The sequence below is a fragment of the Mustela erminea genome, chromosome 2, assembly GCF_009829155.1.
Source record: "Mustela erminea isolate mMusErm1 chromosome 2, mMusErm1.Pri, whole genome shotgun sequence".
Classification (NCBI taxonomy): Eukaryota; Metazoa; Chordata; class Mammalia; order Carnivora; family Mustelidae; genus Mustela; species Mustela erminea.
Genome location: NC_045615.1, coordinates 137,189,652 through 137,203,784, shown reverse-complemented (window position 1 = coordinate 137,203,784; position 14,133 = coordinate 137,189,652). Strand labels below are relative to the sequence as shown.

General features: G+C 36.8%; 1 protein-coding gene across 4 annotated transcripts in view; it reads right to left on the bottom strand.

Annotated features, from left to right (window-relative positions):
* The window catches only part of ATP10D (ATPase phospholipid transporting 10D (putative)), a 103,508-nt gene that overhangs the window by 54,837 nt on the left and 34,538 nt on the right, over positions 1-14,133 (bottom strand). For all 4 annotated transcript variants that reach the window (XM_032334224.1, XM_032334225.1, XM_032334226.1 and 1 more), the window contains 2 exons: positions 8,881-9,085; positions 6,697-6,782 (listed from right to left, as the gene is read on the bottom strand). In XM_032334224.1, the coding sequence (XP_032190115.1) occupies positions 6,697-6,782; positions 8,881-9,085 (291 nt within the window). The remainder of the gene's footprint in view (positions 1-6,696; positions 6,783-8,880; positions 9,086-14,133) is intronic.

The window sequence follows — 14,133 nt, the reverse complement described above, 5'->3', positions numbered from 1 at the left end:
GGGTATTAAGGAGGGCACGTATTGCATGGAGCAGTGGGTGTGGTGCATAAACAATGAATAAACACCGAAAAAATAAAATTAAATTTAAAAAAAAGAAAAAGAAAAAGGAAAGAAAGAAAGTGCTCCTAGACAGTTTACAGGAAGTCAGAGGGCCGGAAAACAAGGTTCACCACCACCACAAGGATGCAGTCTGCAAAATCTAAGTGCAGTAAACCGCAGGCGAAATGACCTGGCTTATTCAAAAAATGGACGGCAAGGGGGCACAGGGAGAAGCAGGGAGGACTCAACTCAGGAAGAAGGCAAGCAGCTCAGTCTAGAAAGGGATACATTCTACAGGCTAACTGGCCTAATTTCTTGGGAGGAAAAATTTAGAGACATGTCAACCATTAAATGAAATGGGCAGACCTTGTTCGGATCCTGGTTAGGATATCTAACAAAAAATTTTGATATCTAGAATATCAACAAAAAAATTTTTGAGATAACTGGAAAAGTCTGAACAAAAACTAAATATTAAATGATAACAAGAAATTATTCTTTATGTAGTTAGGTGTGATAATGATGTTATGGTTCTGGTCCTTTACTGCTATGTATTCATAGTGAAGTATTTACAATGAAATGCAAAGAGGGAAGAAATAGGAAGATAATTAAAACAAAGTTGGCAAAATTATGAAATAGTTAAAACTGGGTGAGAGCCTTTGGGTGTTCATTATATTTTTTCTTCCAGTTTCTGCATGCTTGAAATGTTCTGCAATAAACAATTTAAAAATTATCAAAGTAATTAGTTGATTAAGTTATAATAGTGGCAAAAATTGAAAAATAACTGGAATTTTTCTTAAATAAGCAAAAAGTAATGTATTTCACCTATTTTGAAAATGCCCTCTTAATTTCAGCATTAAAATTAGACTGTTTTCTAAGCAATATACTTCAGTCATTAAGTTGTTTCTTTTTTCTTACATATAGGAAAATTGTTATCTGGAATTGCAAGGAAAAAAAAATAACTCTTCAAAGAAGGTTTCATACCACAAACGACAAAGAAAATTGATTTGTCCCTTCACTCCTGTAATTTGTAAACATCTTATTTAAGAGATGTTTACATTCTTTCGTGTATGTGGTTTTATGTACAGACAACCACAGAGTCACAGTGAGGGTCAGTAGTGTCCTTGGGCTTAATTTAATTCTACTTGCTGGTTTTACAGATGAAGAATTTAAGTCCCAACATTCACATTTCATGTAGTATTCCCAGGCAAGGACCACACAATCCTCATCAATCTAGGATTCACTATCCCCAGAAACTTCGAACCTATTTAACATACACAAGCATTTCCAAAGTTTCTCGGTAAGATTTTAGATTCCCCCCCCCCACCCCAGGATCTTTATTTTTCACCATTACAGCACTCTAGGTTACTGTCATTAGATCAAAGCCTAACTCCCATCCTAGCTGTGTCTGCCCGGCATTAAACAGGTCCTGCCCTTGATAGGTATATATTTGGCACTAATGATGTGGGACCTTTGGACTCTATATGAAGCACGGACTGTCCACACAGAGCTCTCATCCATTGAAGAAGCTAGGTTACATCTGCCACATGCCCAGCACTCCCACTCAGATGCTGGGGACAGACAACCACACACAGTCTTGGTTCCTTGTGGTCGAAGGGGAGGCGACTGATAAAGAAATATGTAAGTGTGGGGCGCCTGGGTGGCTCAGTGGATTAAGCCACTGCCTTCGGCTCAGGTCATGATCTCAGGGTCCTGGGATTGAGCCCCGCATCAGGCTCTCTGCTCAGCAGGGAGCCTACTTCCCCTTCTCTCTCTGCCTGCCTCTCCGCCTACTTGTGATCTGTCAAATAAATAAATAAAATCTTAAAAAAAAAAAGGGGGGGAGCGAGGCTTAAAAAAAAAAGAAATATGTAAGTGTAATACAATTATTATAGATATTATTACGACAGAAATCTGATATTCAGTATAACTGTGGGCACAAATAGGGAGAATGTCAGTTCTGCCTGGAAGTAAGACTAGAAAAGTCACCCTATGAAAGCGAGCATCTCAATTTTGGTTGATTTTAGAAAACAGACCACAGAGCAGGTAAGGGATAAGAAGCTAGTCTGGTAGATAAAAATAATTCCACATAAAATCATTGTATCTACCTGGGCTGACTCATTCAATGCTTCCCTGCACGTTGCAGAAGCCAGCTCTCAATTGAGGTGTTAACAGAGCAGACCCAGGGAAGTCCAATCACTGAGGGAGGGAGAGGAAACAGGGAGCCATCTTTTGGATGTAGATTCCAAGAGGAAGGCAAGTCCAGTGGTCAGACCATGCTAATCAGAAAGTAAGGCACCACACCTGAAATAGATCGATATCAGAGAAGCCCACCGGGAATGGAAAAAACAAAGCGCAGGCAAACACGGCATTAGGGAATCTGGAGTCAAGTGATAACTGGAGAGTCAGGAGGTTACTGAGGCCCTAGAACTAGGTAAGGGCTCTGTGGCAAGACTGAGTACCCACAACAGCAAATGATGTTCCAATGTGTCTTGTAAGAAAAAAATCATGTCCGACGTGAAGAAAGAAGCTGACAAGGTAGACCAGACTCCAGTTTCAGAAATTTGGTTAAGACGCTCTCTCACTCATCTGCTTCCCATCACTATAAATTAGCTTTTATTTTTAAGAAATTATATAAATCAAATCACATAGTATATATTCTTTTCCACCTGGCTTCTTTCACGGATGAGCGTGATATTCTGAGATGTACCCATGCTGTTGCCTGTATCACCAGTGAATTCCTTTTTGCTGAGTAGTATTACATGGTATGGATATCCAATTCGTTTATCCATGCACCTGCTGATGGGCATTTGGGTTGTTTCCAGTTCTGGACTCTCACAAATAAAGCTGCTATGAATATTTGTGTGCAGGTTTTTGTATGAAGAAATGTTTTATTTTCTCTTAGCTAACTCCCTAGAAGTGGAACGGCCAGATCGAACAGTGGGCACATGTTTAACTTTTTAAGAAACTTCTAAATTGTTTTTTAAAGTGTACTTTATATGGTCCCACAAGTGGTATATTGTACTTTATATGGTCCCACAAGTGGTATATGGGTGTTCTGGATCCTCTACACACTCACCAGTGCTTCTACACTTGGGTCTTTTTAACTGTAGCAGTTGTAGTCTTGTGGTTTTAACATGTATCTTTTCACATAGCTATTTGTCATCTACATAGCTTTTCTAGTGAAGTGTCTGTTCAAACTTTTTTTAACCATTTAAAAGACTGTAGTGTTTGTTTTCTTATTACTTAGTTTTGAGATGTCTTTACATATTCTGAACACAAGTCTTACATCTGATGCATGCGTTACGAATATTCTCCTCTTAACAGTGTCATTGAAGAGAAAGCAGTTGTAATTTTGATGGCAGTTGTAATTTTGATGAAGTTCTTTTTTTGTATTTTTTGTCCTTTTCTGTATTGCAGTTTGGGTCTTGTATCCAAAAAATCTTTGCCTAATCTAAGGTTTCAAAGATATCCCTTATGTCTCTCTTTGTGTAAGCAGGGTTACATTTAACCATAGGCTCCATTTTTGGTTAAGTTTTTTTACACGGTTGAGAGGTAGGGCTTGAAGTTTATTTGTTATAATGTGGACATCCAATTGTTACAGCATCATTTGCTGAAAACAGTAATCTTTCTTTACTAAATTGCTTGTGTACATTTGTCAAAGGCACATTAATGGATAACAAAAACCAGTTGCCTGTAAATGTGTGGATCAATTTCTAGACTCTATACTCTTCCAATGTCTTCTGATCTACTGGTCTGTCTTTATGCCAAAACGACACTAACTTAATTACTGTACCTTTATAAGAAGCCTTGAAATCAGGTGGTGTTAGCCCTCCCACTCTGTTCTTTTCAAAGTTGTTTTACGTTAACATAGGTCCTTTGCATCCCCATATAAATTTTCAGAATAAACTTGTTGATTTCTTTAATTTTTACTTCTATTTTTTATGTGATGTTAGTCACCATATAGCACTTCATTAGTTTCTGAAGTAGTGCTCCATGATTCATTGTTTATATACAACATCCAGGGCTCCTTGCAATCCGTCCCCTCCTTAATACCCATCTCTGGGCTAAACCATCCCCCCCACCTTTCTCCCCTCTGAAACCCCCGGTTTGTTTCCCAGTGTCCACAGTCCCTCATGATTCATCTTCTTCTCTGGTTCCCCGCCCCCTTCATTTTTCCCTTCCTAATGTCCTCCATGCTATTCCATATGTTCCACACATAAGTGAAACTATATAATTGGCTTTCTCTGCTTGTCTTATTTCATTTTGCATAATCCCCTCCAGTTCCATCCATGTCCATGCAAATGATAGGTATTCGTCCTTCCTGAGGGCTGAGTAATATTCCATTGTATATATGGACCACATCTTCTTTAACCATTCATCTGTTGAAGGGCATCTTGGCTCCTTCCACGGTTTGCCTATTGTGGACATTGCTGCTAAGAAATTAGGGGGCATGTGCCCCTTTTCATTACATCTATATCCTTGGGGTAAATACCCAGTAGCGCAATTGCTGGGTCATAGGGCTGCTCATTTTTATCTTTTTGAGGAACCTCGATACTGTTTTCCAAAGTGGCTGCACCAACTTGCATTCCCACCAACAGGGTTCCCCTTTCTCTACGTCCTCTCCAACATTTGTTGTTTCCTGCCTTGTTAATTTTTGCCATTGTAGCTGGTATAAGGTGGTATCTTAATGTGGTTTTGATTTGAATTTCCCTGATGTTGAACACTTTTTCATGTGTCTGTTAGCCATTTGTATGCTTCCTTTGGAGAAGTGTCTGTTCATGTCTTTTGCCCTTCTTTTAAAAAAAAAAAGACCAAAATACACAACAACAACAAAAAACACCCCAAAACCATGTTGGGATTTTGACTGGGATTACACTAAATCTACAGATCAATTTAGAGACAAACTGACACCCTAAGAATATTGAGTCTTTCAACCCATGAACAACATACATCTTTCCAACTATTTAGGTCTTTAATTTCTCCCAGCAATGTTCCGTGGTTTTGAGGGTGCAGGTCTTTCACATCTTTTGTCAGAATTATCCTCGGGTATTTCATTTTTTCTGATGCTATTATAAGTTGTATTTTGAAAAATTTCAATATATGGTTGCTTATTGCTAATATTTAGAAATACAATTGATTTCTATATGTTGATGTTTCCTACAACACTGTTAAATTCACTTACTTTTTTTTTAACATTTTATTTATTTATTTGATAGAGATCACAAGCAGGCAGAGAGGCAGACAGAGAGAGGGGATAGCAGAAGCAGGCTCCCTGCTGATGTGGGGCTAGATCCCAAGACCGTGGGATCATAACCTGAGTGGAAGGCAGAGGCTTTAACCCACTGAGCCACCCAGGCACCCCTAAATTCATTTATTAAATTCTTATACATTTTATCAGATTTTCCACAAAGAACATAAAACCATCTATAAATAAAAGGCAGTTTTATTTCTTTCTTATTTGATAGCTTTTATTGCCTTTTCTTGCCTGACTGCACCAGCTAGAACCAGCTGTGCAATCTTGAATAAAAGTGGTAAGAGTAAATATCCATGTCTTCCTCCTGATTTAAGGGGAAAAACATTTAAAAGCCTTTAGTCTTGCACCATTAAGAATGACTCTAACTGTAGGTTCTTCATAGATGCCTTTATCAGATTGAGAAAGTTCCTTTCTATTTCCAGTTTGCAAGAATGGAAGTTAGATTTTGTCAAATGCTTTGTCTACATCCATGAGATGATCAGAAAAGGGGTCTTTCTTTTTCAATTTGTTAATTATGGTTTATTAATATGGTAGATTACATCACGTGATTTTCTAGTATTAAATCAACCCTGCATTTTTGGAGTAAGTCCCACTGGGTAACAATGTGTTATCCTTTTGACATTGTGGGGTTCGATTTGCTATAATTTTGTGCAGAATTTCTACATCTATGTTCATGCAGAATACTGGTCTTTCTTTAAATGTCTTTGTCTGCTTTGGAATCAGGGTAACTCTGGTGTTGGAAATTTTCTCTACCATTTTCTCTTAAGATCACCACTATGAAGCAGGTCTAATTGTCTCCTCTTAAATTCTTTCCTCTCAGTAAACTGAAGCTTGAAAAGAGTAAATAACTTGGTTCAAGGCATAAAGCACTTAAGTAGCCAAAGCTATGCTGAAATTAGGTAAGACCTCAAATTCTAGCATACAAGGGACATACATGCCACGAGATGTCTTAAAAATGAACACTGTTGTGACTTCCCATACTTTTTCTTATCCATGTTCCAAATCCTTGGCTAACTTTTGCCAACCAGAAATATCCACCTGGTACTCTAATTCTGCAGGAGGACACTATCCTGTCACCTAGATTGCCAGTTCTTTCCAGACACCTCCTTCCAAACACCAAGTCTTGGGCTTACAACAGAGATTGTGGAAAACATTCTCACACTACTGACAGAGACTTTTTACAATTATTTTAAGAACAAGATTTTCTTATTGTTTTTAAATCACACATAAGTAAATATTTAACTAAACGATTAAGATAAAGCTAAATTAATAGATGGCTAAACACATGGCCTTTGGTGATTTAACCTGGATATACAGACACAAGAATTTTACTGAGTTAATTAAATATAATTGCAATACACAATTTCACTCACACCAAGGTGGGTAAGTCATGTATCACTCACAGATAGCCTCGGAATCTGTTCAGGTCATTATTTGGACTTTCACATTCTATCTTACTGGAGAATTTCTCTGGATCAACTTCAGAGTCCTAAAAAAAAAGATAAGTAACTATTTATACATGTAAAATCACAACACATGAAGAAGTCAATGCCAAAAAGATGACATTTTTATGTATACCACTTCGTTTGCATTAACCATATATGTGAACAATCTGAGCACATATACATTTAATCCCTGAAATTTTTATTTAAAAATTTAAAAATAAGCTGGACATCAGCATCTTACAAAATTGATATTTAAGTGTTTAATCCTCCCACCAGCTCTTTAAGATAAATCTAATTCATTCTTGCCACAAAATTTATGTCACGAATTACCCAAATGAAGAAAATGAAGATAAGTACAGGCATAATCACAAATGACTGAGTAGGACTGGGCCGGTCCCAGAACATTCATAGGCATCTACTGGTAATAAGAAGGTCTGAATCATACACTGGAATCCACGCAGGACTCTGCAAAGGAGACCTTCTACTCCTATAGCAAACATTCTCTTACACAGAAAGCACTGAAAAGCTGAAGATACTCTGTTGTTATTCTTTAATCATGCAGGAAGTGTCTGAGATTAAGCATATAAATGAACATTCTGAGCACATAAATATTTAATCCCAGCATACTTTATTCAAAAATTTAAAAATAATCTGGACAGCAGCATCTTACAAAATTCTCTAATGGACTGAATGAGAATTTAAGAATGCTTGATAAAACCAGTGAGCAAATAAGCAAAGTGTGCTTCTAGAACACAGGCATGGATTCGCGAAGAATAAGCCATGGGAACTTTATCTCATTTCCTTGTTTTTCTATGAAATGTTTGCCTAATAAAAGAAATACTACTGATATAGCTTGTAATGTATTAACATACCACAGCAAATGTATGAAAAATCTGAGTTATATAATCATATGATTTGTTAATCAGTTTTTGAGTTCTTCTGATGTACTAGAATCTCAACTATGTACTTTAAATATATTAATTTCTTCTTTAAACCCCCATGAGGTAGGTGTTATAGTTAGGTCTAATTAACAGATAAAGACAGAGAGGCACAAAGAAGAACAATAATTTGCTATAGGTTTCCACACAAGGCAGTGTTTAGAAACAGGACTGCAAACCGGTCATGGGATTCCAGAGCACTGACCCTGAACTGAACCCAGCTGACTCTAACTGAACCCAAAGAGTGATGATTAATCAACAGATGTCACCCTCAAAGCTGGTACTTACACAATTTGAGAACCTCAAATTGTGTAAGATTTTTACCAATCTTTTAGTTACATAAATGCTCACAAAAGTGACAATGACAAGCTGAGAGGCATATCAATCACAGGATCTAAATTAAATCCAGACACAGAGACATGGCCCACTGTTCCATCAGAGTATGAAATTTACTGAAGATCAGGGCTTTTATGCAGCTAAAACACTTGTTAGTTTACTAGACGAAGGAAACCTGACTTAACAGTTGAGTTTTAAAAAGATCATTAAATTTTAAAATAATACTTCATCTCAAGTGTTTCCAGAGAAAGCAAAAGGAAACTGGCATGTAAGCAGTATCCACGCATGACATTTTTAGGTATATTACTTCATTTACCTCTCACAGCAAAGCTATGAGGCAGACACATTATTTCTATTTTAAGATAAGCTGATAAATTGAATAAGTGATTTGCCCAAGGTCACAAAGTAATTAAACAGCAGAGCAGGAATTCATTCAAACTCATGTTAACATAACTTTCAAATTCTTGTTTCCCTCATCACAGCAGGATTTAGAAAGGTCTAGAAGCTCTGTGGCACGAGAAGCTACATGAATCTCAAAAGGTCCAGGTATAGTTGCAATTACAGATTTTAGGAACAGAAGGTGATTATTTCCACTGCAAAATAATTCTCCAAATGGCAAAATAATTCCGTTTCCTTTAATTTAGTTCCAAAAAATATAGGATTGCCAGACTAAAAAATGTGAACTTCAAAGTCATTCTATTCTATTATCTATAAAACACTTCCACAGATAGCTGGAAATGGATTAAGTCCTCTGGGATTCTATTTTGTAATTGTAAACATGAATTTAAAATTTTCCTTATATGTACCTGTGAAAATCTTCTGAAAAGAAAAATGTTAATAAGTCACCAGCTGAGAACACATTATTTACCTGCTCTGCATATCCCCGAACCACCTGCCTCTGTTTTAAATTGCTCTCTCCATCAAGCCCAGAAGTCTCAATGTGACAGATTCCATCTGGATCGGTAGAAAAAAGTAAGACCATGTCTGCAGGAATAACCTCATTACAGGAAAGGCGAATAAAGTCTCCAACAGCAACATCTTTCCAGCATTGGTCGACATATTTTTTCTCTTTCCTGACATCGGGGGAAACAAAAGCGTAAAGAGGATATGAAGACAGAAACATATGTAATCTTATTTTTTAAGTTGTGTGTGTAATTTAAAGCATGGTTAAAGAATTAACTAAATGTTAAAAGGGAAGGCAGAGAAAACCTAAATTCCAGAATTTGCTTCACCTGAAAATTTAGTTATTGAGCTAATGAAACCTATTTCTCAGCTCTTCTGTCCCAGGAGATTTTGAATTATTATGCCGTTTGAGTGTAACTGGAATAAAATGAACATCTGCTGGGTTAATTCACATATATCTCAATCTCTGGGCGCTCACTCTTGTTGCAGGTATCAAGGATCCGGAAATGCACGAGAAACATCTACTTTCAGAGCGCTTCCTGTCTGTCTGGTAGAAGGAATTAAACAAAACACCAAAGAAGTAAAATAAAAACAAAATGAATAAAATATTCGACATTTTAAAAATCATTATACTACCGTGAACACCTCTAATTATCACTTAATAGAACTACTGGTAAAACAGTCCTGAGTCTGCCACAGTTGGTCGCTAGAAAGAAGGATGGAAAACATTAACCCTTTTCAAAAGCGTAGTTTGCCCCCATATATATTCAATTTTAAAGGAAAGATACATCATTCGAGGTTGTCTTGCTTTAAATACCCTGTTCTATGTTAAAGTTTTTGCCATACTTCTCATGCCTTTTCATACTAACCTGCCTGAACTGTGCTTCAGAAAGCATTTCCTTAGAGTAGAACAAGGAAATCTGTATCACAGAATATCCTCTAGAGGAGTTAAAGAGCATTTCATATACAATGTCACCAACCAATACCATTCCCCTACTGCCTACCAAATAACCATAAAGAATTGGTATTTGTGACAAAAGTACACTTATTTCAAAAGTAAAGATTTAGTTCCAATTATATTTGTGGAGCTAAATATTCAAACTCATTGTCAAAGATGCCTGGGAGATAGCTATATTCTAAATTATGCATCAGAATAAATAGAAATGCCACCTTAGGCCAACACTTGTATACTTTCTGCTCTATAGAATTGTATCAGTTATCTCAAGAAATATCTAGCTTCAGGGGCTACTGAAGAAATACATTTTCAGGGCTTATTTTCCCCAAATATCTAATGCACCAGATTGAATCCAACTAAAGGAAATCCTTGATTACTTAAAGAGTTGGTTAGTTCACGGAGAAAGGTAAAATCAATGATTTTGTCCTTATCATTCTTTTTTCTAGAGTTTGTACAGACCCGTTCACTCTTCATGGAAGAAAGTAAGAGAGAACATCCAAAAACACAAGTATGGGTCATATTTCAAAGGTTCAGTTCTAATGAGTAGTGATTCAGTTCTATGAGTAGTGATTTCATTCCATAGAAAATGGGGAGTCACAAGGTTCAGCTGAAGAAGAAGGATGTGATACTACTTCTATTTACTAACTCCTGTAACAGAATAATGAGTGGACTTTGGGTGTCCAGCTAGTTTGATGTAGGAATGGCCAAAAACAATGTAAAATTATTTAAATAATTCAGGAGGAGGAGGAGGATGGTCAGAATTGAGGAGGTAGCAGCAGGGATAAACAGAAGAGTAATTCAAGACATATTTGGATTTTTTGACTTACTATATGTTTTAGGACTTACTACACCACATTTTATGACTGGACTACATGCAAAGGTGTTATCAAGCATGACTCTACAGTTTCTAACTTATACGATGGGATGACGAATGGTGCCTTTCACTACATCTCAAACTTTCGAAGCAACTGATGCGTGAGAAGGCAGATAATAAACAGAGATTGGAAAGCTTTTATCTGAAGCAAGATGGGAAACCAAGGATGTGCAGGAATTTGAGGGTTCTGATCTTATGCTCATGGGTCCAGACAGAAATGTGGGCAGGTGACACCAGGTAAGGACATGAGATTCCTTACAGAAGGAGACTTTAAGGTAATAAAGGAGTGGAAGAGCACCCAAGAGAAAGTAATACCAGAGAAGTCTAGGGAGAAAGAAACTTTAAATAGGGAGTAATCATAGTGAAGTTGTAAAGGGGCCAAGCCTATGGCATTCAGTGCTTGGGATGTCTGTTGACTATGTAAAAGGCTGATAGAGTGAAACTGTTGCTGGAAGTGTGAAAAAGGAAGTGAGACCTCCATGAATCAGAGAGTGAATAGAAGTTAAATATTTAAGAAGTAGAATATTTCATGTTTCTCTATGAAAGGAAGTAAGGGTAAAGGTAGTCACTGCAATGAAAGGTAAGACAAGGATAAAGGATGAGATTAACTGGACATGAACATGAGCTGTAGGGAAGGAGTCCATGGAACAGGCAAGGTAGAAGACAGAGCACTGAGTGGGGGATGCTGGTGGAGGCTATGACGAAATAAGAAATGAGATTAGCAAGAGAGGAAAGGACTCCTATTGCAATAAAGGGAGTAGTTGCCTCTTCCTCTGAGGTCAGAAGAAAGTTGAAAGGTGAAAATGTGAACGATGCAGAGTAACATAATTCATGCTTCATGGCCTCTACTTTTTCTATGAGGAAAGCTACACGGAAAATTTGCCAAGAATTTGTAAAGATAGTAGGAGAAGCCAGACTTGACTCTTAGGGTTAGGAATTTTATTTTTCTTTCAAACATAAGAAGTACAATTCCTCTCAAGGACAAGTTTATTTATTCTACATTGGAACCAAATTTAAATGACGTCAATTTCATAATTAATTTCATTTTTCCCTATTTGGAGTCTACACCAGGATTTCAAAAAACTACCTAATTTGCTCAACAGCTAGCTACTCCAGGTCAATAAACATTACAGACCTTAATTTATGCCAGTTACTATGTTAGGTGCTAAGAAGACACAAATGGCTAATATACCGTCCCCACCCTATATAAGTTATGATTGAAATTAGAGAAAGACACACAAAAAGTACTTTCATAAAAGAGAGCTACGGATGCCCAGTTTAGTACAAGAGCCAAGAGTTGGGGTGTTTAGGTGGTGAGGAGGTGAGTTTTGAAGGATGACCGAGAATGACTCAGGTGAAGAAACGTGGGGCAGTGTAGCAGTCAGGGCACAAAGACACAGGGCAAGAGAGAGCACGTGTGTGAAAGCAACTGCCAGCCAGTGACAATGCTCACTGCCACATTTAACTAGCTCTGAAGATTTCTCTTGTGGTAGACTCAAAATGAGACTATACTTCCTTGTCCAATAAAGAATTAAAACTAGTAAGCAGACCTTCTTCTCCCACAGCCTGAATGTTCAGCTAGAATTTCTTGCATCTGCTTGATTGTGCTTCGGAACTACTCTCATTGGACAGAACGTGGCTCTCACAATCCCTCCTTCAGGCAAACTTCCAGACCCATTTCACTTCTTTAAGAGTTCAAGATCACACAGCTCTGCTGCCTAAGCCTTGGGAAACATACAGAAGGGCACGCTGGACTATTAACCGTGATTCCACTGGAGTGGGAGGTGGGAGGTAGAGGAGGGGTAAGAAGGAAGGGTGGAGAATGTAAACTTCTACTTCTTGCTTTAACAAACTTAAAGAGAGAAAGAGTAGAATTATGAACAAATTTTTCTCTTTGATTTTTTTTAGCATTTTCCCATAAAATGCTAAAAAAATTATAATGAGAAAATAATGAATAATCATTGCATATAACAGCAAAGACTTATCAGATGCTTGATATTCACCAGCTGATTTAATTTTTGTATCAATGTTATGTGGTTGGTTCTATAATGAACTATGATCCCTGACCCCCCTTGCCTTTACAGATGAGAAAAACTGGTTTTGGCAAGTTAAGTAACTTGCTCAAGGTCAAGCTTCTAAGCAGTCCTGGGATTTAAAACAAAGCTGGTGGCTCCAGAGCCCATCTCTCAAGAAGTAGACTTGACTTCAGCTATAGTCACTTAGTACTGACCACCAAATAAAAAATGTTTTAGTTGTATATTAGAAAGCGAATTTGAAGAACCATCACTTTCGAAAACATCACACAAAAGGCTGATTACCTTAGAAGGCCACTGATATTTAGTCTTAAGAAGCATGAAATTTTATAAATTTATGAGATTCATGAATTTATGAGATAACCCTAAAGGGTTAACATTCACCAGTATTTTGAAACTCCTAAAATCAAGACAGTGATTTTTAAAGATCAAAAAATAAGGTAGGGTCCTGGACGGAAGGCACTGTATCTATTTTTTTTAATCCATTTTTCCTTTAAATCTCAAGCTCTCAGTGCCTACAACACAGTAAGGCACTCAAATTTGTTAAGTGATTAATAGTCTTTTCAACACACTTCTATTATCCTTGCAACAGAACTTAAAACTTTATAAATGACTGTCATTTGAAAAGCAATATTGAGAAAGTTAGGTTTTCCATAATAGCTCATTCCAACTTAATTGAGGTATAATAAAGTTTAAATGTTTAATTCCTATATTAGTGTTTGTTATTTCCCAAGATATTTGCCCAAAGACAAGCACCGTGTGAAAGACCACATATTACAAATAAGAATCAAATTATCTGCACAGAAATGTTAATATGCTTCTTCCAAAAGCTTGCACAATTTAATGGCTTCATACTTTCACCTTAATTTTGTTGAGGAATAATTTGTTCTCTAAAGTGATGGCTTTGTATTTCACAGGAATTTAAGTTAGTATATTTAAATCAACAAGGCATGATTTTATAACCTACCTTTACTTCCTTTTATCCTTGTAATTTGTTCCAAGAACAAATTCTTGTTCTTGGAGAAAGGTATTATTTATTCTGCAATACCAAACAAAAGCAAATTACATAGACTAACAGATAAAAGGACAAAGAGTTATGAGATTCTATTATGAAATGCAATTATGAAGTGGTATTTTGGGAGAGACCTTAAACAATTGAACAGAATGTTGCATCTTATCTGTAAGTTTATATGCTAATCATCTAAAATAGATCTGGACTATGTCCAAAAGGACACCTGAGAAAAAAATGATGCCGGGTCTCCCACTATGCAATTTTAATCTTTAAAATATCATGCAGTATCCTAAAGAGTTCTCAAATATTGATTAAATAACTTGATAATGTGGCAAACTCCAGCT